This window comes from Topomyia yanbarensis, chromosome 2 (assembly GCF_030247195.1).
Source record: "Topomyia yanbarensis strain Yona2022 chromosome 2, ASM3024719v1, whole genome shotgun sequence".
Taxonomy (NCBI): domain Eukaryota; kingdom Metazoa; phylum Arthropoda; class Insecta; order Diptera; family Culicidae; genus Topomyia; species Topomyia yanbarensis.
Window position 1 is genome coordinate 57,050,055 of NC_080671.1, and position 27,986 is coordinate 57,078,040.

The following is a 27,986-nucleotide window of genomic DNA, read 5'->3' on the forward strand; positions in this document are numbered from 1 at the left end:
AGTATTACTGCCGTGCCCTTTTAAACCTAAGCCTTTAGTTCAACATGAGTTAGCACCTCTTCAGCCATGAGGAACTCGTGAGTCCATGGTTTCTATTAGTCTCCGGTTGACTCATATTGCCACATCCACGGATAGCGTGCCAGACAGGTGAATTTCGACAGCTTCTTATTCCGTGTATTCGCACCTCGTTTGTGTCATCACCTATATATATATACAGAGTTACTGACTTCATGTTGCCACATCTAACGATAAATTCCGATATAGTTTTGCGAAACAAACTCTTCTGCTTGATTGATGGTCTGGAACATAAACAGCACCCTATGTCTAACATGGTGAAATTGTGAGGTTAAACATTGGCCATCTTTAGCTCCACTTGTACTTTTAACAAGAGATCTTAAGGAACGTCTCGAAATATAAACAGGAATACAGTTTGACCACAATAGGCCACTTTCTGCTTATAATCGTCACTCATTTTTTTAGACATAGATGGTTGAAATACGATACATATTTGGTGTTTTTATTTATAGTATAAAGCACGGTACCTACAACAGAAATACAAGTTGTGTACAAATTAAGTCTTGTTATTCAGGCTAGTAACTGGCATTATATACGAGTTTTTTTTATTTGGCAATGACTAGAAAAAGAATAATTAATCAAAAAATGCTGTTTGGAGTGGTGCTGGCAGTGCAAAGATGTCATCAATGACAGATAACTGGGGGAAAAACCACAGCTTCGTTTTTATTATTTCCGTTGGTGCACGGGACTCTACGAGATACACTTCTGAACGTTCATAGCGTCAGAATACATCTGAAAGAAATTATTGATTAGAATACGAATTAATTTTCGAACAAAATGAAAAGCGTTGGTGGAAAGTTTTGAAGTATTGCAGAACAAAGAATGCAGGTTTCGCTCAAGCATTGTCAGAAATTGTTTAAAAAATGTTACATTCGGTTGGATTGAATTCGTTTAATGTTACTTTTGAATAATGAGAAAAACATTTTACCACATTTAGGTGAATAGTGCTTAATGCTTCCTTCAATTCAAACTACATGTACGCGTGATCGGTGTTATTCAGTTGCCGAATGACCGATTTTTTCCGGTAACGATCATGTACTAATAATGCCTTGCTTTATTTTCCACGCTTGTGGTTTCCATTTTCCAACAGAAAACCTCTTTGGCACCCTGCTGCACAAGCTGAGCGTGAAGCGACTGTACGTGCTCGATACACCCATTGCCAGCATCAGCGATCATGTGTTCTACGGGATCAACGACACGCTGTTGGAGCTGCATCTTGTGCACAGCGAGTTGACAGCTTTCCCTGCGGATGCGATGAAAGTGCTGAGTCTGCTGAAAGTGCTGAATATCGATGGACATCGGGTGGAAACTTTGCCCAAAGGTATATTCGGAGGAATGACCTTCGATGGGGCACTGGAAAAATTCCACTTTGTCAACGGATTGCTGACCGACATGGGGATGGAAGTTTTCATGGTGAGTGTGTATCTGTAATGATAATTAAAACATAATTAATACCTTTTTTCCGCTAGGCTTTCAAAAAAATAAAAACATTGGATCTTCACGGTAATCAACTAGTAACACTAAAGAAGGGACAATTTAAGGGACTCCGGGAAGCGGAGATTTTGGATTTGAGTCATAACAACCTGACGAAGCTGGATGCCTCACACATTTCCGATTTAACCAAAATGACGTGGATCAATGTTTCGCACAATGCATTGTCGGAGATCACAAGGGGTACCTTTGCTCGTAATGCTGTTCTAAGAGTGCTGAACATGGCCCATAATAATATAAAGAAAATTGATGCTAATACGTTCCGAGGGATGAGGTTCCTGCGAAGGCTGCATTTAAATGACAACATGATAAGTGATGTTGGACGAGGAACATTTGGATCGGTCACGAGAATCGGTACCATTGATCTGGCCAGAAATAGAATCAAGAAAGTGGACTATCAAATGTTCTTCCAGTTGAATTATATTGAAGTAAGTGAAACAGATTTCATTATTCACGAGAAGCATTAACATTGTATTTATTTTTTCAGATTTTGAACTTGGCAGAAAATGAAATCACTGAGATACAGAAAGACTCTTTCAAAGATCTTTATCTGACAAACATCAATATTTCCCATAACCGGCTGGAAACGATTGAGCCCAAGTCATTCATCAATTGTGCAAACATGACGGTGCTCGACTTGTCCCACAATCTTATCAAAAGTATACCACGAACTGCTTTCGATGAAACGACCTACGCCTCTGAGTGGCTGTTAACACACAATCTACTAACTAACATGAGTCAAATCCCGCTAGGAAACATGACCGGGCTGCGAGTACTGAACGCTTCCTACAACAACATTATTGAAATTCCCAAGAACACATTCCCAAAATTATACGAACTGCATACGATCGACGTGTCACACAACAACATCTCCTTTATTTACAATGCCGTTTTTCAGAACTTATTTTCCTTGCGGATACTAAATCTAAGCCACAATGCGCTTGAAAAAATCGGTCCATCTACTTTCGGTACCCTGCCAACCCTACTTGAAATGGATATGAGTAACAATAATCTGAGAGATATTACCCGTGGAGCATTGGCCAAAACGAGTGGCTTGCGTTTCTTGACCATGTCCAACAACAAACTTGAGCGGATTTTCCAAATTCCTATTTCGCTGAACCACTTGTACCTGGCCAATAACGAAATCAATGAAATTCCTGATAAGACCTGGCCCGTAATGAACTCACTGCTCACGTTGGACTTGAGTCGTAACAAACTTCAGAATAATCTTCAACGTGGTAGCTTCGCTGGTTTGTTAACCCTTCAACGGTTAAACTTGGAAGCAAATGAAATTTCTGAATTGCCGCGTGATAGTTTGGCAGACCTCGGAACCCTACAGTATCTGCATTTGAGAGACAACAACATTACCAATCTACCGAAAGCTGCCTTAGGAAACCTTCCCATACTATTCGAGCTAGAGTTGATGAACAACGGATTAAGCAGTATAAGCGGAAAAGCTTTCGATGGTCTATTGCAGCTTCTTAAGTTGAATATGTCCAACAATCTTCTGGCTACAATCCCGAATGATGCTTTTATGGGACTTGTTTCGCTTCGGAAATTGGATGTTTCTTATAACCTTCTAAGTACATTGGACAACAAAACCAATGGGCTGCTGGATGACTGTCTCAGTCTGGAAGAGATCGATTTGAGCCATAACCGATTCAGTTTTATCACGAAGAAAACCTTTCCATCAAATCAGTACATACCGTATCGACTGCAGAAGATCAACCTGAGCAACAACACGATTGCGATCCTGACCCATGATTTGAAGTTCGGCACGAAAACTGTTACGCACCTTAACCTGTCACACAACAACATCAAAGACATTCGGAAAGGTGTGCTGGGAAATTTAACCTCGCTTCAGACGTTGGATTTGTCGCACAACGAGCTGGTCAAGGTGGAGAGCGATGTGTTCAGTATGCCCGAGAACTTTTCGGAGTTGATATTGCATCACAATCGGATATGGAATGTGTCCTACGATAGTTTGTTGAAATTGAAGAAACTGGCGCTGCTTGATCTGCGGGCGAATCAGATCGGTAGTTTTGACACGGAACTGGTGAACAAAATGAGAGCAACCAATTTGAGTGTGCTATTTGAAGGTATGTTACTTTTTATTTAATTTATTTATTCTATGGACAGAAAAACGCATAAACTTTTCGAATATGAATTCAAAGATCGATTAACTATATATAGGAGGGAAACATTGTTAAAAAACAAATAGAGTAAAGTGAGGTCACCCTTCAGTATCTCTGAAACTCTGGGATATGAGAGACTAGACTTTTCCACTTCATTTGCGACCAACATCAAAATAATTCATCGGGGGTACAAAGCAACCACAGTTTTTGAATTTTTTTTTCGGGATTATGGAACTAGTTTATATTTTTGCCCCTAGATGGCACTTTAGACATTTGAACAACACTAAAAGTCAGAATTTGATGTATAATTTGTTAACAACTAAAAATCAATCAGAAATCATCAAAAGATTTTAACTATGTTATGTCTGACTTATTCGCGCACATGACCTAGTGGCTGGGAGACCTATTTCCACGGCATTATTTTATTCGCAAATAACTAAATGGGTTTAGTTGGACAGTGCATTCCGAAGAATTTGAATGCTTGCCCCTTATTTCCTCAATTTTATTTGGCCTTAATTGTAACCTTTTTTTATTTTAATTTAACAAACTCGCGGAAAAAATCCGTTTATAAATGCATGAAGGAAAGCTCACAATTTCGAAACGAAAATCAAGTTCCTGAAATTATGAATAATAAACCTCGTATTCATGAAACTATTTGTGTTTCAAAAGGAAAAAAACTAGTTCGTGCCGAATACACACAAGCGTTACATTCGTATGTTTGGTTAAGTTACTGTGGTTCTTCCCTAGACATGTTTAGTTTTTGTTATGATTCTGGTACATACTTTTGGAATACACAGCTGACAGTTAAACGATGTTCATGATTTCAGGAACTTATTCGCGATTTTCGTAATTTCTCATCACGTTACTGTCAAGAATTTATTGTGGAATTTTTTTTGTCAAAATAGCGTGATTTATGTTAATGATTTCATGATTTTGGTCTCGATTTTCGGTATTTCATTCACGTTATCGTGATATTTTCGTCATGAGAAGAGTTGATTTTTTTGTCAAGAGGAGTGTGAATCATGTTCATGATTTCAGGATCATAGTCATAATTTTCGTAATTTACATGCACATTATCGTAATATGTTATTCTCGAGCTTATTATCATAATATTCGTAATTTTTCTTCGCTTTTTTGCGATATCATTTTTTGGTTACTATCGGATTATTTGAAGTAACGTGACAATATTGACTGGATCATAAAAGTGTTACTGATTCGCATTATCTTGTTCTGTGAACTATATCACGAACACGATTTATAACTCTATAATATATTTTGGTGCTCAGCGCAGCTTTCGTTTTCTGTCCAGACATCACACTGTACCTCATCAAAACAATATCGATGTTCGAGATCCTAATAGTTATCTTATATCTGTTAGCACCTATTATTGGTCGCTAGCAGCTGGATATAGATGAATTTTTTTATGAAATAGTGCATGAAACAAAAATTTTTCCACGAACAATACTCCAAATGTTGTAAAATAGTGAAAATTTCATGACCATGTTACATGAAAATGAAAATGATTTGGAATATCCTCTAAATGTCACAAGTACGCAAGAAAGATCGTAAATCACGCACTAGGGTTCATGAGCCAGTTCACGGAATACTATTCCGTGATTTCGTGAAGTTTTTTACTTGCATGAATGGTCTATTGTGACAATTTTACTAGGCCGTCATGAACCAACTCACGAATAAATGAATTAAATTTTCTGAATTCGTGAACTATTTCTCGAGCACGAATGGTAGGTCGTGTCTGTTATACTAGGAATCATGAACAAGTTCACGAATACATGAATAATATTTTATGATTTCGTGAACTTTTTCACAAGCACAAATGGTATGCCGTGATTTATACAAGGAATCATGAACGAATGCACAAAAGAGTTTCATGATTTTGTGAACTTTTCACGGGCATGGATGGTCAGTCGTGTTTATTATTCTAGAAATCATGAACCAGTTCACGAATACACGAATAATATATGATGATTTTGTGAACTATTTCACGGGCACGAATGATCAGTCGTAATTATTATACTAGGAATCATGAACCAGTCCAAGAATACATGAATGATATATGATGATGTTGTGAGCTATTTCACGAGCAAGGATATTGAATAGTGATTAATATGTTAGGAATCGTGAATTGATTCACGAGGATTGGATAGATTTATGAAATAAATTTCGAGTTTCGTGAAATAGTTCACGAGTAAATATCCAGACTGTCCAGACTGATTTTGTGAAGTAATGTTCCTAAATCTATGAATAAATTCATGAGTCAACTTTGGGTTTTATGAATGATGTTCTTAAAGTTGTGAACTAATTACATACAGAGAATCGATTTGGTTATAATATGGCGGAAATCGTGGCGTAAGTTCACAAAATAAAAACAACTATTTACAATAATAAAAACATTACTGAAGGAAAATTATAAAGCACATGATTTTTATTCGTGGTCCTGTTCACGTAACGTAAATATTCTTTCAGAATTCATGGCACGTTATTCACGATTTTGGGAACAATTTTTTTCGTGTAGGTATCCCTAGTAAGGCGCTGAATAATAAACCATACTACTCCGAAAAATGTAAATATATATTGAAACAAGGGATATTTATTTGGATTTTTTACTGAGAAAAGAATCTTTCAATATTAATATTTTTTTAAAAATTCGCGATATTTGATATCATTTTCCAATGACATTTAAAGCTTTATTTATTGTGAAATCAACAAATGGCCAATATTTTAAAATATACAAGAGATTTTCATTGATTTTTTCAAATTTGCATTTTTTAATTATTTTGAGTCGAAAATTTATTTTTTTTATGTTTCTCTCTCGCAGGTTGATGGGATTGACGGTATTGTAAACATCATCAAGCCAGAATAGTCTCTATTTGCACAAAGTTCTACTAGCGGGTAATTAGTTCTCATATCAATAATCCACCAATCATTATGATTACTCAGGATTTGATTTGATTTGAAGCCCGCTTAAAGATGGTGATTACAATACGTCACGATAGTGGTGTGTCGAGGATGCCGGGAGGGCTGATGTGAGCCTTATTTCTGTTCTATACTTTTCCTCTTGTTACCTGCCACAACCAACAATCAACCAATAACAAATAGATAATTGAGAAAGGGTATGCTATGTGTGGTGGTTGGCTATTCAAGTATTAGTAGTGCTTGAAGTACTAATGTATATTTGTCATGTGATGATCATAACTTCAGCTGTATCTTGCACCAGTCTAATCTATTACATCTCTCATCTATTGTCTTTTATCGCTTCTTTTCGAGACTTATACTTCCATTCTACACCCGCCTTCAGCTGGGTTAGTCAAAGATGATGCTTATATCCACCAGATAACACGTTCCATGGCGACATGACAGGGAACTATTGCTGATACGACAGAAATCACTCCCTTCTAGCATCTGAACCGCATACTGAAATTTAGTATCAGATTCACGGCTCGCGCGAGCGTTCAGGACCACACGCAAATATGGGAATGGTACCACGGTCATAGAATCGAGTGTATACACGTTAACATACAAACGTTTGAGCTCTTCACGACTAACCACGCACACCTACGCCCGCGATCTCGCAAACATGATTATACCTCGGTGATAGTGAACTTATTAAAACTCATGAATTCTCAAACGCGGTCTCAAGCAGGAACCTAAAAAATGCCCTCTCGCATGCGGTCACGTCCGGAAGTCTGTCCTCGACTCTAGAAGCGTAGGTCCATGCTTTCAGCTGGACCAATTAAGAAAATACTCACATACCTATTAGACAACACGTCTCATGGGGAACCCTAGCGATATAAGAACCGGTCGGTTCTCACGGTAAAGAGGGTTAAGTCTATCTTTGCCAGGAGACATGCTGGTTAACTTGAGTGATTCGTAGTTATGCTGCCTAAGATCGACCCTCATCAGCAAAAGACAAAAGTTAAACCCGTAAGGTATTAAGCCTGTTCTAATGACCCTTCTAGTTTTCCGATCTGTATACATCTCGCTTGAGTACTATGGCTCTAAATTTTCAAAACGTTCCCTACCAAGTAATCTCTAACTAATTGGATGTTGTCAAAATGTAAATATATTCAGTCATACCAATCAAAAATAAATCTCATATGGTCGGTGATAAGTCAGACCGGACTAAGTGACAAAATATTGATTTCGAGAAAAACGAGTTTAAAGTTTGAATCGCAGCATCTTTTACATTATGATTGGAAATTTATTTTTGGCCATAATTCTTGTTTATTGTTACACATTTCAAATCTGGCAAAAGTCGAATGTAGCTGACGATATTCTTTATCCAGTGCTATTATTATCTCATTTTTGATGTTTTGCGACTTTGTCCGGTCTGACTTAATACCGACCATATCTACTAGACAACACATTCCAAGGCGACATGCCTGGGAACTCTAGTGATATGGAAGAACTCACTTTCTTCCAGAATCTGAACCGTACACGAAAATTTTTAGTATCAGATTCACGGTCCGCGCGCGATCATTCTAGAACACACGCGAATATGTGAAAGCCACACGTTTTGATATAGAATTTATACACGCAAAGTTACATACACGTTAGCACACGCGACATACAAACCCACAAGCGATCGAGCACGTTAACGTACAAATGCTCAGGTCCTTCGCGTTGATACACGTGATCGCGAAGTCCCTATGCCCGCACATACCTGAACCGTACAATGAAAATCACATTCAGAATCACGGCCCGCTAAAATTGGCCTAAAGCACTGTTTTATTGGGCGCCATTGCCTGTCTCGTCTGCAATTGTAGTGTGTGATTGTAACGGGGAGCCCTTCCAAGAACCTAGCTCTACAGCTCCAGTAGGACAACTCTCAAAAAAAAATATTTTTTATGTTTGGCAACGTGTATGTAATTTGTTGATTGATGATAATTTTGTGCATTCTACACAAAAGAACTTCAATTTCTAAAACTATTATTAATTTAGATTTATCGTGGTAAATTTCATTTTAGTCATCATCATTGTGGTCGTTTCTAGTATTCCGAATTATGACCACTATATTTCAGACTCCAAGGTTTTTCGAGCTGGACACCTGCCAGTTTCCTTGCACGCTCACCGCCCGTGCCTATTTCTCGATTTCACACAGCCACTGAGCACGATCAGCCTTCTGATGTAAGCCTGTATTCTTAGTCGAGTATAATGTAGTCAAATAGGTATGGGGGTACAATAGGTAGAAGGCATTATCTTTGCTATGTTATTGCAGAGGTCGGTCCACATCTCGCGATTCATGCATCTGTGCAATTCTAAATTCTCTATTGGGCCACCGAATATTGAGCACAAAATTCGTTTATCCAACACACCGTGCATTAAATAGACTGTCTCTTTTCACCACCACACCTTATCGCGGCGCAGAACAACAGCTATCAGCGATTTGTATAGAGCAATACGTCCGCACGATACGAGACGTCGGATGGCTACGCAAATCGTCGAAAAAACTATTCGAATCCACAACACTTATTTTGACGTTGTGGTTAACATCAGTATCACAAATCCCTGGTGTGCAAGATATATTAATTCTTCTATAACTACACACCCATTTCCACTTTGTATTGTCACAATTTATGGTCAGCCTCATTATTGCAGGCTCCATTCTAAATGGCACAAACGCCTCTTCCACTACTCTGCGATCGACTTCAATATGTGTCCGGATTCCTTCCAGAGAAAATCAAAAGATTAGTTTCTTCTCGATTCCTCCTGCAGATAGCTTTTATCCCTTTTCCTAATTCACGTTCAACTATTTTCCTTCCTCCAACTATCTCCTCTCACAACTTTCAAAATTTCCTTTTGCTGTCTAGAAAGCTTCTTCAGCGTGCTTGCCCAATCCGAAAATCTAACGGTACCTATATGATGACAATTACAATTACTTTTGGCTCGTTCGACGGCACGGTGACATTTCTAACGTCATTCTTTTAATTCGTTCGACGACAGTGGTGCCAGAGGTGTTATCCCGAACAGTAGCTCTGTTCCTTCGCCCACTAAATTTTCGCATCGCATCTTTCAGCGCAAAAGTTTGAGTCGATAAATAATTATTGCAACATTTTAAATTGATCGGTAAATCGGCACTTTTCGAAGTAATCATTGCATATTTTTAGACGCAACACATTTTTTTCAAGTTTAATATTTTTAAACCATGTACTGATGTAAGGAGAATAAGAATTTATCTAAAATTGTCCGCTTACAGCTATTTTTCCAAAAATGATTTCAAGTTGATGTCCGTTTTCGTATTCCGGGGTGACTTTGATAACCTGCATGTTCACTCACATTAAGTTATTGATGTCAATGTTTTTCATTCTAATGTTTGTTTAAATTAATTCTGGAAAGATACTCATTGTTAAATAGATATTAATTGGTATTATACAAAGTATTCAATGTACTGTAAAATTCGAGTAACCAAAATTCGTAAAATTTGTGTCCAACTGGAATAAAAGATTCTGAAAACCTTTAAAACTGCTAAAATTGTTTTATGTCAGTGCTTTATCAATGTACAAAATGTTTCATCCATTTTAACACTTTGGAATATTGAACAATAAAAAAAAGTTACGAGTTTTAGCTTAAAAAAATTTGAAATAATTGCCAACTAGTTTCACAAAAAAAATGTATTTAAAATAAACAAACTCTTACAAGTAAATTTGGTACATCCCACTCTAAAGGAAAATAAAATCTCGCTTGTAATTTATTACTCTTGCTCAAATCTGAGATTTATTTGATTCATAAAAAATAGATACTTTATGATGCTTCGTAAAAATAAGGTAAAGTCAAATTTCGTTTTTTTTGTAGTTTTTGTACCCAAAAACCGAACAAAATACTCAAAAAGTATAACAAACCAGTATTTCATAAGTTTAGAGTAAAAATCATTTCAAGTTAAAATGATTTGGTAGACTATTCTGGTTTAACAAGCGATCTACAAAAAAGTTTCGAGTGATCAAAGTCACCCCGATGATCAAAGTCACCCCAGTTTACGGTACTTGTTTCAGATTACATAGGTCGGTTAAATTTTAGGATGAATTTGAGTGAAATTCTCGACATTTGCGATTGACACCCTTCAACAGAGCAGGTACAGTCGTTTCCAGTGCGTTTTTCTCAGTTTTTCCCTTAGGCTGTGTCGTTAGTGGCGGTTAAGGAATCGCAAAAAAAATGGAATTCTCAAAGGACCCTCCTTTCATATTGTGACAAATGTTAAAGTAAGCTCAGATGCCAAATTTCACATCATTTGGGCAATTCTAGACCCCCGCCCACATCGCTTGAAATTTTTGAAAGTGGTATTATGGAAAAATATATTAAATGCCATGACTTTTGAAGTAGCACTCAATTATCATCAATTACAATTAATACCTCTTTTTAAAGGAAATAACCTTATCAGTTGAATGGAGATATTTTTGTTTCTCGAAAAATACGGAAAAGTGGGATACTGGGTCATTTTGTCCTCAAAAGCCCCTATTTTTACTAATTTTTCTGCTTCGTGATGCAAATCATACATATTTTGCAGTTTTTATAATGTACTATCTCAGAAATCTAACAAAACCTTTATATTATATTATATGGCCTTATTTTATCATTTTCTCGTGCATATATCTCTAATATTCTTCAATCAATTTTCATCAAATATAACTTGTTGAACGTGGAACATTCCTAGGAATAAAACAAGAATAGATTCGTAACCGGTAGAATTCAGAAACATAAAATTTTTTGACATTAACTCTACAAATCACATTTTTTCATTACATGTCCTAATACCTCAACTTCCCCTGCTTTTCCAGAAATGAAACTTTTCTCATATGATCCCTAAGCGTATTTTACACTAAAAGTAGTAAATCAAATAAGAATATGTGCGATTTAATGATAAAACTATGAAATCGTGACTAAAGGTCAGAAAATTTGATGTTTCTGAATTTTACCGGTACTGATTCTATTTTTAATTTTTTCCTAAAAACTTTCAACGTTCAACAAGGGGATATATATATATATATATATATATATATATATATATATATATATATATATATATATATATATATATATATATATATATATATATATATATATATATATATATATATATATATATATATATATATATATATATATATATATATATATATATATATATATATATATATATATATATATATATATATATATATATATATAGAAGAAAATGATAAAATTTAATGTGAATTACAAAAGGCCCTATAACCTGAACTTCTCGTATTCGGACAAAAGTCAAAAAGGTTCCGTTCGATTTCTGAGATTTTTTCACATTATAAAAGCTGCGAAATATATTTGATTTGCATCACTAAAAATAGGGTATTTTGGGGACAAAATGACACAGTACCCTACTTTCCCGTATTTTTCGAGAAACAGAAATCGTTTGTTGCATTTTTCACCGTCCTTAGGTGCGAAACGTGGTTCGGTTTCGACAGCTTACTGCTTTAAGGGATGCCCATTTTCCCCATTTGGTCTGAAATTTGATCCTGGTTCAAGATTAATCCATATTTAAAAATATTCTGCGGCAAATAGACCAGAATGAACCGAGCAAAGATAAATTATTCTCACACAGAAAGAAACCATATCAAACAACATTCAATCCTGAAAATAATCCAACTCTGAAAATAATTCAATGTCAAAATTGTCTATCGAGCCGACTTTTATATTCTAATAGATCTTTATAACCTTTTGAATAGTTTGCAGATATGCTTTTGCAAGATTTTTGTTTTAGTTGAGATTTCAACTCAATAGAAATTGAATCCATCTGTCGAACGTTCCCAGGAGATAACTCCGTAGATTTCCGTAGAAAAACGAATTCCCGTAGATTTCATCTACAGATCCGTATAATAGCTTCCAATCCGAAGCTTTGCGGAGATTTCCGTAGATCTGACATCACTGACGTGGGGCTCACTTGGTACAGCATGAAGAAAGAGTAGCTGTTTACCACAACAGGTTTTTTTGAATTCGGAAGAAAAGTTTCAGAACAGAACGAATATAACATTAACGAATGCAAATGTTAGGAGATTCATGACATCTCCAGTTGCTGCTGTTACAACAATGAGGTGTCGGCAACTGCCGTTAGTTGTCTTGTGTGGCTGTCTGCTCATCCATGTCTTTCTCCAATACATTTCGTAAGTTTGACTGGGGCGCTAACGAGTATAGGGAACAAAACTCCTGTTATTTGACATTGGAGCCAAACGTCTGTGTAAAAAATAGCGCATAAAAGCACAAAACTTAACAAAGAGAAATTGAATTTGAATGTTTCGTGTTTCACTTGTCCTCAACTAAATATTGTTTATTGATTCTTGTATTTACGATATTTGTTGTTATTGGGTTAATATTCTATGGATATTTTCCTTCTTTTTAACATGAGCTGTTCTTCCCATACATTTCTTTTATATCTGTCTAAAATAGTGACATAGAACTCGGTAGGGTCCTAAGTTTCCAGAAGGAAGGAAGAAGAAGGAGAGTGAGAGAGAGAGTAGTATTATTGTATTGGCATGTATTCATTTCGGTTTTATAAACATAGAGAAATGTGTATGCATTGTAATATAATCGATTAAGACATTCTTAATTTTACATCAGCAAACAATTTATTTGCATTAGTTATGAAACCACATTGTTAATACCTTTCAAACATTACAGACAACCCTCTACTCTGCGACTGCTACACTAGACCCTTGTACAACTACCTGAATACGCTGCCATCGATTCCCAGCGAATACCGCAACATCCGTTGCTCTGAACCAAGCACAACATCCGGAATGTCCCTGTACAGCGTGAGCGATGAGCTACTATCATGTGTTCCAGCGGCCAATAAGGATATCTATAAAATACTTCCGGACCTCCGATTCCGAGAAGTTACCTAGTGAGTTCGGTTCTACCTAACAGATATGCACTCGACTGGAACCGTCGGAACTTGATATCTATGTTAACTATTTCAGCTTCCGAGGTCAACTGATCGTTCACTGGTACGTCACCTCGACCAAAGACATCGGAGACTTTTATGTGTACATCCGTGACCGACAGAACAATATCATCTTCGAACGAGTGGTGTCCTACAGTAGCCGACTGACGGCTATCAAGGGAAGGGATATCAATTCGGATGATTCGTCGTCATTGGAACTCTGCGTGCTTGCCAAGAGCAGTAGCGAGGAAATCAATTTCCTCGAAACGCAGTGCGTTCAAATGCCGAAAGATTTCGATGCGGTGAAACAGAAGTACAACGAGAACTACAACTACAAACTGCCTTTGAGTCTGACGGGTGACCAAAATGGGCGCTCCGGTAGCTGTGATAATGCTGTAATAAATAGTTTAGTTTTGCTAGTAAGTATAGCCGTTGGTGTGTTCAGTGGGCGAGGTTGGAGCAGTAGTTAGCGTTGAAAGTAAGTGAAACAAAAGATTTTTCTCTTATGTGACATTTTATTTGATATGTACCATTCATTGTAGCGACGGAAATAAAGTATTTATTTGTAAAGTTAATATCTTGATTTTTACAATAAATTGATGACAATTATTTTCAGCGATTGTTTGATAGTGAGAAATTTCTGATCTTAAACTTGATCAACTAATTACAGTCCCGCAAATAAATGTAATATCCAAGTAGCGCTACATCCAAATGGCTACTAAATTTCAAAATTTCATTAACTTTTCCTTCCTTTTGTTTACCGTTGAACACCATTCTTCCAGCCAGGCAACGAAACTTGTCGAGTGAATTTAATCAAAATCTTGAATAAATATTAAATGATAGAATATTGCACCAAAGCACGACGGGAAGGATGAGTAAGCTGGAGACTCAAGCGAAGAAGAACATTGCGCTCCTACTGTGGTGTTTGTGAATTTAGGCGAAATCGAGCAGCACAATTCTATCCCTCCCATCTTAAAGCATTCTTGGAGGGCTGATAGCGGATCATTTAAATTGTAGTACGAGATGATGGTTGCATAATCAAACTAAATAATGTCACCTCCATTATTGATTGAATTCATATTTATCAGACAAAACTTGGAAAGAATTAGTTTTATTTTTTATCAAGCTTTTCGATTTTCTTCAGAAAACTTGTGTTTTAATACAAAATAAAACAAAATGTTTTTCTAATTTCATAGATTCAGATGATTGACGAATCCTATTTTTCCATCTCCACTAACTGAACCAAGGCAAAAATTCCAAGCTCAGATATTTTAAATTATTCGTGCGCAAATGTAAATTAAACAACTGAAAAAATATTAAATTCTACCATTTTGTGCATGGAGGGTACAATATAGGGGAAAATGAGGATACTTGATCCCTGGGGATGTTTGATTCCTCTGCCATATCACATAATCTAAACACAAAAGTTATCACAATATAAAAAGAAAGTGACATATTTGGTAGTTTATGATGTTTAAAAAACAAATCAAATGTATTATATTTGTTTTTGAAAAGTCATATTTATGAGAATGTAGGTTAAAATTCATCTCGAAGATCTTTTTACAATTTGTTTGAACGATGGTATGAGTTCGTCGAACTAATCATTTATGAATATTTTCAACTACAATTACTTTTTTAAAGGCTTTTGTCTAGGAAAACACGTTTTTCGTCTGAATTACAACTTATCCAAAAACACTAAATTTCGTCCATCTCATGCAACAGATACCTTTGATCCCTGTAACACTGGGTACTCTTGATCCTTATCATTAACTCTCAAACACACACTTCCGAAATGTATAGGAATAGAAATAATCACTTATATAAAGAACCTGACAGTATAAATTATACTAAACTGTTTGTTTCGCGAACACATTTTGATATAAGTTATTGAAAGTTGGAGCTAGTCAAACAACACTGATTTGCCACAAATATCTGGCTTCACCTTCTACTGGTATTAGAGTTTATCGTGCAGTTATAGTGTGCTCTGTTTGTTTAGCCCTAGTAGGCAGGGGATCAAGTTACCACACGTTTTTACAAAAACTTCATTTTGACATGATTTTCAAAACTGTTCATATTACTGACAGGACATAGTATTCGGATTCACAGCTCTTACAATTCGAATTGCCTGCAAAGTGACGATATTTGTAATCAAAATTTTTATTTCATTGAAAAGATAAGTGACAAAAAAACAAAAAGGGGATCAAGCCTACCCACTCTCCCCTACAGTGCTTGGCCATATTATACTTAACCCTTTCCTGCCCATGTTGTTTATAAACAACAACGTTTCTAAACAGCTATAACTTTTGCCTAACAGTTACAAATATTCGCTCTGTGAGTGAAGTTATGGCATTTAGTCTAATTGGATTCCGATGGAGCAGTGCTGCTAGGGACAGCTTACCTTTGAGAACCAAACAAACAATTATGCTGGATAATGGTTTGTTCAGTTCTTGTTCAGCTTGTTCCCTCGTAATAAAGGCTTACGTTGTTTGTTGGGAAGTAACACCAGAGCTGTTCCCAACAAACATTTCGTGGTTTTATAAACGTTTTAACAGTTGCTTTATTCAGCTCTGGTTGAACATTGGAAATATACGTGTAATCATATATCGTTTATTCCACCCTTAAGCATCCGGGATTTGGAGAATTTATTCAGCTTGTCTGATTAAGACACATTAAAGAACAGTTCTTCAGCATGTATACAGCCTGAAGAAAACCACAGTTCAGCTTTATCAATAAACCTTTTCGTTACCGCTATTCAGCTGGGAGAATTATCATAGGAAAATTATTAAAAAAAGACTTATTTCAAGTTACACACGCCATCAATCTCTTTGGAAGCCATATTCTTTTATTAGTGTTACGTTACAGTTAGAGAAAAATTGTATTACCTTGTTGGATATTATATCACGTACCTGGATCCGAACCAACAACCTGTTGAATACTAAGCACTTACCTTACTGTCTGCACCAATCTTGCATACATCGAATGCACCGATGTACCGACAAGTCTAGGCTGCTGAATAGAGTCTGTATAAAGGCTACAGTAGCATTCTATAGATTTGAGTGAACCTAGTTGGTTTGGGTTCGAATTCCAACCTACGATAATTTTTTTATTTCATTTTTTTATTTAATAATTTTTAGAACATTCGGGAATTTTTAATTAGATAATTTACTTATTTCAAAAATGATGATTGTAGTCGTTTTTATTTCCAAGGTGAGGACTTATGGTTGTCACAAAACATTTAGATAAGTAAAAATGGGTGTTATATGGAAGTGGTGGTAACTGAATGATGGATTGAAGCCATTTACAATTCTAAGGTGGCAATCTCCTCAATTTATTTACCACTCCCTGCCAAATGATTTTCTTTCCATTGTGATTTTTGTTTGGTAAGCGGAAGTCGCTGTTCGAATTCAATAGTTTATTTATATCAATTAAGTTCGCCAGCGTGAATAATCATTGTACCTTTGTTTGCAAGTCGATGGGTAGAAAAAAATCAATGCTGGTGTCAAAAATTTATAGCAACGTTGGAACAAAAAGTTTCTCTTGCGTTCAATATGAGAATATTCACGTTTTTCAAGTGAACAGACCGTTTCGAATTGAAAGGTAAATTTACATATAACAAGGGCGCGTGTGATTTGGTAAGCTTGTACATTGAAAACTGTAAATCGTGTATTTCGCGTGCTGAAAACTCAGAAGATATAAAAAACTAATTAAACTTTCTATTCTAATCTAATCGAAGCAATATTGTAGCTATCGATGGGGCTGAGTCTCTAGAGCAGATTGCCGTTCGAGTCACATGTGGGACCGTATCTATCGTTATTTGTGTGATTTACCTACCACCAAATTCCGAGCTCGCTTTATATGAGCAGCATGCCGCCTGTGTGGATAAGCTGCTCAATCACATTGATGATCGCACTAGGGTTGTTGTTCTCGGTGATTATAATTTACCGTTGCTACGCTGGAGTTTTGATGACGAAATCGGATGCTTTATCCCTAATAATGCATCCTCTGAGCACGAGCTGTTGTTAGTCGAAACTATGATCGCTTCTGGTTTACAACAAGTAAACTACCTGACGAATGACAATGGAAGATTACTTGATTTAGCCTTTGTAAGTAGTGCCAGTGATATTGAAGTCATAGAACCACCCGTACCGCTAATGAAATTGGATCGTCATCATCCGTTTGTTTTGACCATTGAGACTCTTTACGGTTCACCAGTAATTGACGATGTAGATGTGTGGTATGATTTCAATCAATGCGATTATGACGAGCTAAATGCGAGAATCTCAAACATCAATTGGATTGAAATATTATCACTGGGTACTCTCGACGAGGCTGTGGACAGGTTTTATCGCGAATTGGACTTAATTTTTCAACAACACGTGCCTCTGAGAAGACGAAAGCGCCGTTGCACAAATAAACGCCCCTGGTGGAACGATGAGCTGCGCAATCTGCGAAATCGGTTAAGGAAGGCTCGTAAACGATTTTTCCGGAAAAGAGGTGAAGATGATAAATCGTTTGTGCGAGATTTAGAGCGACAATTTCAATCATTGAATGCATCTTGCTTTCGATCATACATTTCACGACTTGAGAGTAACATGAAGGACGAGCCGAAGCAATTTTGGGCTTATTTGCGGCACAAAACATCCACCCGTGGTTTTCCTGAAAACGTGAACTACCGTGACAGGACCTCAACGACACCGGCAGAGTCAGCAAATCTATTCTCGTCTTTCTTTCAAAGTGTGCTAAGTAATAACCCACCACCTTTGTCTGAATCGTACCTGAGCAGTCTGCCAACGTTCTCCTTGAATTTGCCTGTAACATCTTTCACCGAACGCGAAGTGTACACCAATCTACGTGGTGTTGACGGTTCAAAGGGACCAGGATCGGACGGAATACAACCATGTTTCGTCAAGGAATGCTCTTCATCGTTAGCTGTACCGATATCCATGCTTTTCAATCGCTCTCTCGGTGAAAGTATTTTTCCCGCCAAGTGGAAGGAGGCTTTAATAACACCAATTCATAAAGCCGGTAACGTCCATGACGTCATAAATTACAGAGGAATTTCAATCCTGAGCTGCCTCCCAAAAGTTTTTGAAAGTATGCTGTTAGATATTCTCTACCCTGCAGTAAAACACATCATCACTACAGATCAGCATGGGTTTGTTAGAAAGCGCTCAACAACGACGAACTTAATGAGCTATGTGTCAACGCTGATTGATAAATTAGAGAAACGACAACAAATTGATGCAGTGTATGTAGATTTCTCCAAAGCCTTCGATCGCCTTCCTCATCAGCTAGCTGTTGAAAAGTTGAGGCGAATCGGATTTCCGGACTGGCTGACCAATTGGATCTTCTCGTACCTTACAAACCGCAGTGCATCTGTGCGACTTGGAACTGTACTTTCAGACCCATTCGACATCACATCGGGTGTACCTCAAGGGAGTCACCTTGGACCTCTTCTCTTCGTCTCTTTGTGAATGACATTTGCAACGAATTGACATCGTGTAAGGTGATGTACGCAGATGATCTGAAAATTTATCGCATCATAACAACTCTGGTAGATTGTTGTGCACTTCAGATGGACATAGAAACGGAATGACTATAAACATTCAGAAATGCAACATAATCACATTCACACGAATACTCTCTCCAATTACGTTTGAGTATGCAGTGAGCGCTGCCCCAGTAAAACGAGTTTCATCAATCAAGGACCTTGGTGTTATACTTGACCGTAAGCTACGTTTCATCGAACACTTCAATGCAGTTACTGCTAAAGCCTTTGCAGTACTAGGACTCATCAAACGAAACACCCAAGATTTCAACGACGTCTACTGCCTGAAGGCACTGTACATCAGTCTGGTACGCAGCATTCTAGAGTATGGATTTATCGTTTGGGCCCCGTATCACACCGTACACATTAATCGCATAGAACGGGTGCAAAAGAGCTTCGTCCGGTATGCCCTTCGACGGCTTCCCTGGCGAAATCGATTTGAACTACCACCGTATGAGCATCGTTGTGCTCTTATCAACCTGCCTACGCTACGAAACAGGAGAGTTTTTCTGCAGCGACTTTTTGTGTTAGATCTTCTCGCTGACAACATTGACTGCCCTCAGCTTCTCGCTAAGCTGGACTTCAACGTTCCTGGTAGGTCTCTGCGGAGAATGGACTTCTTTCGGCGCTCTACTCATCGCACGCAGTACGGCCAGAATAACCCGGTGGATGTTTGCTGTCAGCTCTTCAATAGCGTTTTTTATCATTTCGACTTTAACTTAAGTAGAGAAATGTTCAAAGTGAAAATAGGTTTAAGTTAGTATAGTATTTCAGTCTGTACGAAAATTTATTAATTCGAAGACAATATAATAATAATAATAATAATAATAATAATAATAATAATAATAATAATAATAATAATAATAATAATAATAATAATAATAATAATAATAATAATAATAATAATAATAATAATAATAATAATAATAATAATAATAATAATAATAATAATAATAATAATAATTTATTTTTTATTCGTTTATTGATCTATTGCTCCTTAACTGTAATATATGCAAACCATCTCAATTGGAATATACCGAAATAATAAAAAATCCTTCACTTAAGAGTAAAAAAAATAATGTGCGTGTATGGGGACTCGAACCCAGGTTCGTCATGATTTGCTAATCGTGCCCATTTTTGTAGTAGTTACAATTACCTTTATTAAACACATCATTCAGCTAAAAGTCAAAGATGGTATAACGGCAAATGTAAAGGTAGAAACAACCTTTTGAAGACATGTAGTGCAGCTTAATGATTAAAGGTAATACTATTGGTAACAGCATCATTTATTCAACTCGTAATTCAGTCTAATTAAGATGGTTGAATAAACGCTTTAATATTGTCGATGTTACATTTATTAGCTGTATAGTTCAGCCTAGTTGGAACTGGCGAATACTGGATTTTAAATAGGCTGAATAAACTGTTAATGTTTTAATAGTTCAGCGAAAGTTTTATTCAGCTTACATAACCTTTAATCTGCTTTAAATCAACACGTAGTCTTATAGTTCAGCTCCTAATGTTTGTTGGGCTTTTTAACAGGCTTGTTTGAAATTGAAGGAGGAACAAACCTCAAATCATGCCCTAGTTCGCTTAGTAGTTATTAGTTGCATAACTTATTCAAGCCGAACTACTCCAACATTTCTCTTTCATTTTTATGGCATTTGAGAATGAAAATTCGCATCACTGTTGGAAACTGATAAAACCTATCAATTTAGACGGTTTTTTGAGAACATTTTCCATGCAATTGGAATATTGCAAATATTCTAGGAGAATTATACTGAAACATAGAACGTAAAAATTGAGTAGCTTCTCGCAATGCGAGGGAAGCTACAGATAGGGTATCTGTATGAAACAGTTTTTTCGTGTTTCTAGATTCCAACATTCCCATGAAATATTAGTTTGGGAACCATATATGCACTAGAAAAAAGTAGGGCATGGCAGGGTTAAATTGAAAAAGAAAAAAAAATCCAACATTTCAAAAACGAACATTTATTTCTTTACACTTTTAGTTAAAATAAACAAAACTAACAGTTTTACTTTTTATTTGGGGTGCAACGCCAAACGGCAAAGAATTCTTCACATTTCCTTTCGATCATGTCTATATGAGCCTGCCTAGTCCTAGTTTTCCGTTCTAAGTTTATAACTGATTCGCTCTAGAATACCTATCCGTCTTTCATTTTCATTGCTTTCGTTTCTCTTAGTCTCAAATTTGCCGAAAATAGCCAACAAAATCGATACAGTAGAACCTTGCGGCAACTAAAACATAGTAACAAATCAAAAAGTTTTGAACAATTTCATCAAATAAACTGTGAAATCACCAGCAAAGACCTTTCACTGTGAGCAATTCCAAAGCGTGCTTCTGGCTTTATTATGATGGGTTTTTCAATTTTGAGTAAACTCTGACAGTTATTTGCAAAATAACACTGCTCTGGAGCATTGTTAAATTTTACAATAGAACATTGCATGAAACTGTTTAACTTCACTTTTCTGACATAACTTAGAAAAAGTTTGATTCCACGCAGTACGAGGAATTTGACTCGAAGTGCTTTCAAATTTCGCCACCATGTTAACAAGCTTGCTGGACTGTCATTTTTTCGAACAGTTTTCTCAAATGGCGTCATCTTGCAATGTTTCATTCGGTAGTTAAATTTGACAATAGTTAAAATTTTTGTCCATGCTGCAGAAGGAACGGTGAGAACATTTTTGATTGCTTGAGATTATTTTGAAAACTTTTTCCGAAGCTTTGATGGACTCAGTCTCATATACCATATATCTCATGTACTCGACGAATTGGGACAATGTGTGTATGTATGTACACTAATGTCATGTGAAAATTTCATCAATGGCTAAACCGGGCTAACCAAAACTAGTTTCAAAAGAAAGGCCTAACGCGACCATTTCACGGTATTATTTTTTTAGTTTTTAGTGTCTGAGATATGGTGATATTGTCCAGCTCGACGTGTTTTCGACATATAACTGGCAAATGAAATAGTTCCGTCAAACTATGTGCGTATAGTTGGAAAGCTTATAAAAATATAATTTTCACAAACTTTAGATCGGTTCACGAAAGCCAGAGATACAGTGAAGACCCGTTTTTATCAGCCCCTTGGTGAATTTTGGGCTGATAAAATGGAAACATTGATAAAATCGGGACTTATATTTTTCTTTCTTTTTAAGAAACCGAAGATCTTAACATATTCTTCTTTTGTCCCTAGATATAGCCTTATAACCTTTCTTGATTATTTAGCTTAAATTTTAAATTTTTTGTCTGACAGCGTAAAATTTAAAAAAAAATATTTTTTTTTTTGCATATTTCGGATCTCTAAGACAAGAAAAATATACTCAAGAAAGGATTTACTCGAATTCAACTTGGTTCGCCTGCTAGAGCCCATCAAACTACCAACTATCAATTTTCATATGAAGCTGATAAAATCGGGTCAAAATGCCGATAAATCGGGGGTAGGTAAAAAGGTATAAGGCCAGTAAAGTTTCAAGTATAGGAAAAGGACAAGTGCAGAGACTGACAAGTGAGAAATAAAAAATAAGTGTAATAAATTGAAGACCCGATTTTATCAGCACCCAATGCTGATAAAATCGGGTCTTCAATTTATTACACTTATTTTTTATTTCTCACTTGTCAGTCTCTGCACTTGTCCTTTTCCTATACTTGAAACTTTACTGACGTTTTAGCGGCAACTAATCCGACTTTGAATATCCAGGCAAGAAAACACATCTAAGTACTTCAAGAAATTCGATTGCATAAACATTTTGTGATTTTACTCAATAGTGATTGATTCTCAAAAAGTAATGTCTGCGTTCAATACCAAGATAAAGGAAAGTTTTTCCAACATTAAGGTAGGTAGCCCTAGACAAAAAGGGCGTTGTTGGTTAGTTCGTTCTAATTGGTCATATAGGTCGCTCGTAGTAATTATTTTAAAATAAACTTGTTAAAAACTTCAAATGTCAATATCATGGTCAAAAATATTTTGCGCAGAATCCATTTGGATTTGATTTTGCAATGCCAAAGACTACCGTATCATCCATCGAAATTGTAACTTCACATAATTTGGGTGGCCTGTTTGAGTAATTTTGAGTCACCTACAAAACCCAAAAATGACCTAATGATCTAAATCTGCTCATCAATCTAACCTTCCGTTCAAATTTGTAAACCTCTTAACAACCCACGAATCACTGATGATTGACATGATGAGCTGCTCTCTGTAATATGCAGCAGGCAATCTACCGGGGAAATTGAAATATGTTCCGTGAGCATGCGGGCATATTTTTAGAGACCGAGTCACTTATACATACGAATGCACATATATATGAGTGAAGGTGTGCTTTATATGTATATTAGCGCAGAGTTGTTTTAATACCAATATTCTCATAACGTTGAATTCATCAATACATTTCCAATTGTGGGGTTGTATAATAGCAGCAAAATGCTTTTCTGTCCCGGATTAATAAGGTTTTATATGCATTATAGCAGTTATAATGCTTATTTCGTATTAGAATCATACTTATTTGCATGCGCAATCATAAAGGCAACAACTTCTCAGAACAAACCATTCTTTCAAAGTTAACGGTTTAGACGCTATTAATTTTGAGCACGAAACCGACGATTTACAACACTTGTGCATTGTCGCCATTTTGTATTGTATAATGATCCTTATCGTGAACTTATCAAGCCAGCTCTGAAAATATACATATTGATTGGGTTGTAGAGAATTCCTCTAAACTACAGACACTTTATACACAGACTTGCGGAGATGAAAACAGTAAAACTAGCAACCATGAATGTAAACTGGCATCACGGAAGATCCCAAAATCTTTGCATGGGATTGCTCCTATACTTTCCTCACAAAACCCTCATGCTCGTATGGCTGCACTTTTTGACAGCTCGTTTGGCTGCAACTTTTGACACTTCGCAAGTCTGTGTATAAAGTGTTTGTACCCCAAACTCGAAGTCGCCATCTTGGCATCTACTCGTCAAACCTGTTCCAAAAATACCCATAATAATTAGGTTTTAGAGAATCTGGTTAAAACGGAAGTCGCCATATTCATCTTGGTTTTACAAATGGCATCAGACATCAACATTTGGCGTCTACTCGTTAATCTTTTCCGAAAGCACCCATATTGTTGAAGTACGGGCCGAAAGCAATCTTCAAGATCCGTCTTTCCCACTTTCCAAAGTTCTTCGCATTCGAAAGGACTGTAAAAACTGTGTAAATTGCGAAATCCGTACGAAAAAAACTTATTCAAAAATCGACTGAATCTTCAGCGTTCAAAAGAACTATTTTTGTTTTGTACCGTTTTTGTACGATTTTTGGAATATATTTTTACTCGGATTTTGGATTTATCGCAGTTTTTTGCACGGTTTTCTTAATTAACGGTTTTGACACGGATTTCGCAAGTAAGGTTTTAGAGGTTTTTCGAACAGAAAACAATAGGAAAACAAATGATCGTTTGTGTATTTTTGAACATTCAGCCAAATTTTTTTTTATCGAAATGAATAAAAACGGATAAACGATCTCTCACAGCAGATCACCGCGGACAACACAAAGTCGGTGAAAGATTCAGCTCGTAATTTTTACCTGAAACAAAAAATTGAAATAGGGTAAAGTGCCTTTTTTCACCATACTAAGCAGGGTGCCTCACTAATTTATTACATTGCCTACAATCAGTGGAATGCGTCAAAATTGACATCAACAGCTTTGCTTCGTTGCTAAGAACCAATATAATAACACAAATGCGCTGAAAACAGTGAAATTTTCGTATTTGAGTGCAACGAAAACTCGAATCGAGTGCCCATATTGTTGCCCTACCATTTGACTCAATGCGTGGAACAAAGATGGCAGACACTGCTCTAACCAACGACTTCAAATGGGTAGGGTGATAATAGAAACATAGCGAAAATTGGCTCATCACCCTTCTACCTTATTTGGAAAGCTTCTCTGCACAATATAGACTATTATGGCGATAGCAAGTTGACATTTTGAATATTTTAGTCATTTTTTAATAAAGTGATGGATTTTTCGGCCTTTTGGCATGAAGTGCGTTAATAACATTATAAAATGAGTATTTAACACATTTTAGTTAATTATATGCACAATTTAATTAATCTAAAAACAATGTTTTGCTTGTATATATAGCTTTTATAGTTTTTCTAAAATCGTGCACGGATTTTGATAGAACATGTTTTTTTTATAAAATGGGCTTTAAAGTTATTATTATTATTACTATTAATTTTTTTTAGAAGTAGGGTAAATCCCCTTTGAGAAAAATTTCATTTAAATCTCTTCTCAAAAAGGCATAAAAAACCTACTTATATTTTCTAAAATATGTATACATAATAAGGCTTTAAAGTTGTAAGAAGTAAAAATATCAATATAAACGAGACTTACAGACTATTAATCAGCTATACACTGAAATTTTGCAAGAATATTCAAACGACTGATGTAAACGAAAAAAAACGATTTTTTTAAGCTGATAAACGCGGCATTTTACACGGTACTATCTCCCGCGTAAAAATTTAGTGAACACGCTTCTTGTTCCTAGTTGCTCCGGGGCAAAAAACTTGCTCCTTTTTACTCCAGTTTCCTACCAGAACAATAGAAAAGGGAAGCAATAATACAGGAATGATAGTCTTTCTGTTTGCTCCGGAGTACTTCCAGTTTCTCTTGGTACTGGAACACACCTAATATAACCGCAACTCCGTTGATGTCAGGCCCTTGAACATGACGAATAAATTGACAAATAAAAATGAATTAGTTAAAATCGAGAAAAATGCAATAATTCTTACTAACAACTGTTTTTAGCATGGAGCCCGAGGATAAGACTCGGATGGAGTTTTCTCTCGTATGGAATACTTGTAAGGAATCTAATTCAATTCTTCATAGAATCATTCAAGAAACTTTTTCAGCTTCAGTAGAATTCTTCCCTGGTGAAAAAGATACTCGAAATTATGATGAAGTTCAATTTTAAATTCTAATGAAGATCTGTTTTATGTTCTGTCGAAAACTTGCCCAGAATTTCAATAGTTTTGGATGGAATCCTACTAAAATATAACGAAAACCCTGCTCAGGGTTCTCACGGAATCCTTTTAGATCAAACAGCGCTGTATTATGACGTCACACTGACTTCATCAGAATGTAATTTATGACATTAGAATATCAAGATTCTGAAACCTGTCCTAATAATAAGCGGAACAATCTAATAATGTAACATTGCATCTAAATCCTGCGCAGGATGCCATCAGAATCCCGAGCAGGATTCCGTCGGAGTCTTGAACATTATAATCGCAGCTAGCTTTGATTTCCTTCAATCAGCGATGGAAACACCTATGTTGTGAACTATTCATTTAGTTAGAATCGAAAACGCGTTTGCAGAAAAACAACGCATTGACAATTTTCTGAAAGCTGAAATTAGGGCACCGATAATGTAAGCTGTTCAATTTTGCAAAAAAATGCAATGCGCAGATTTTCGCAGTTTGTTTGCAACGCTTAACACAGATTTATCGAAAATTGACTTGGCATTCCTGATTCATGTAGAACTTCACATCTAATAAATGCATATCGCACATCTACCGCTGGCGTTTGTGGCAAAGTATGATGATGATTGTAGTAAAGCATGATATTCGCTCACCGACCATGCTGTTAGACTCGGAAAAAAACCTGATTCCAAGCAAGAAGGCAAAAGACACATTTCCGTGCATACTTATATAAGACTGATTAGCTAGTTTTTTATTCTAAGTTATTAACTGATTCGCTTTGGAATAGCTATGTTTTTCAGATTTCATATCTGACATATATTCTTTGTTATCAATTTGACGAAAATAGGCAACAAATTGTATAAAGTACAACTATATCGTCGCCATTGACGCAAACTGAAAATATATAACGAAAAATCACTATGCTCTTGGTGTCAAAAAGCATTTGTTCTAGAGATTTTTCTCGCTTTAAGAGTGTCATCCTACTAAACTGCTAGGTTTACACACTTCATAAAGTCTTATAGCACAACGATAAAATAACTATATAGTAAAAGCTAAAAAACAGCTGTCACTAATATCAGAATCATGTCACACCAGGAAAGCTCCATTGTTGCACTCTACGAATGAATATTTAACAGGAAAACTTTTTGCTGTATTTCGTCAGATTTCCCATTTTGCTATTTAAATATTATCATATTAGAAACACAGTTTTCTCGTCATTTCACAGTGTCGTGCTCGATTGCCACACCACTCATCCTTCCATTATTATTGAAAATAGCAGAAAACAGAGTGCCTATTTTACCAGCATCCGTTTGCTCTCTACTCACATCATCTCGCCTTATGTCAAGTGGATGCTCCAAGAAAACTTCGTTATTATATCCCTCCGCTGCAACCTGGCAAGTTTAACACTACTGATTTCCATCAGATTACCACTCAGGCACCGCCAGCCCCGCCAGAACCCGTGGATCGACAAACAACTAACTATAGGACGCCAATATTCTATTACACAACATTTTACGACATGGCCGGATGGCAAAGAGAATTAAATTTGTTTTGTGCCTCATTCCTGCGTTTGGAGCTCTGTTTCGACCAATGTTTTCATCAGCAGCTAAAAGTCCTTCGGTGGCGTGGATTTTCGATGCAAATACTTTTGTCTCTTTCAATCATTGCTGTGCCTTCTTTCTTTAGCTTTGCATTCACCGTTCAAATTACAACATTGCCTCTCATTGGCTATTCACTCGAATATGCTGATTTCCCCTTTTTATATGCTTTAGCATACACATTCTGTCACACTTATACCAGTGAACGATCCCTATATAAGCC

General features: G+C 36.3%; 1 protein-coding gene and 1 long non-coding RNA gene across 6 annotated transcripts in view; one reads left to right on the plus strand and one right to left on the minus strand.

Moving 5' to 3' along the window:
• Nucleotides 1-14,201, plus strand: part of LOC131685645 (toll-like receptor 7) — a 38,875-nt gene extending 24,674 nt beyond the window's left edge. For all 5 annotated transcript variants that reach the window (XM_058969510.1, XM_058969509.1, XM_058969511.1 and 2 more), the window contains exons 4-8: nt 1,166-1,488; nt 1,545-1,994; nt 2,054-3,665; nt 13,365-13,587; nt 13,664-14,201. In XM_058969510.1, the coding sequence (XP_058825493.1) occupies nt 1,166-1,488; nt 1,545-1,994; nt 2,054-3,665; nt 13,365-13,587; nt 13,664-14,096 (3,041 nt within the window). In that variant the 3' untranslated portion in view covers nt 14,097-14,201. The remainder of the gene's footprint in view (nt 1-1,165; nt 1,489-1,544; nt 1,995-2,053; nt 3,666-13,364; nt 13,588-13,663) is intronic.
• On the minus strand, nt 598-27,877 carry LOC131685647 (uncharacterized). The gene is made up of 3 exons (XR_009304853.1): nt 27,491-27,877; nt 1,004-1,500; nt 598-807 (listed from the first exon to the last, which is right to left on the minus strand). It is a non-coding gene; the product is annotated as an uncharacterized LOC131685647 (long non-coding RNA).
• Between the last annotated feature and the right edge of the window lie 109 nt (nt 27,878-27,986).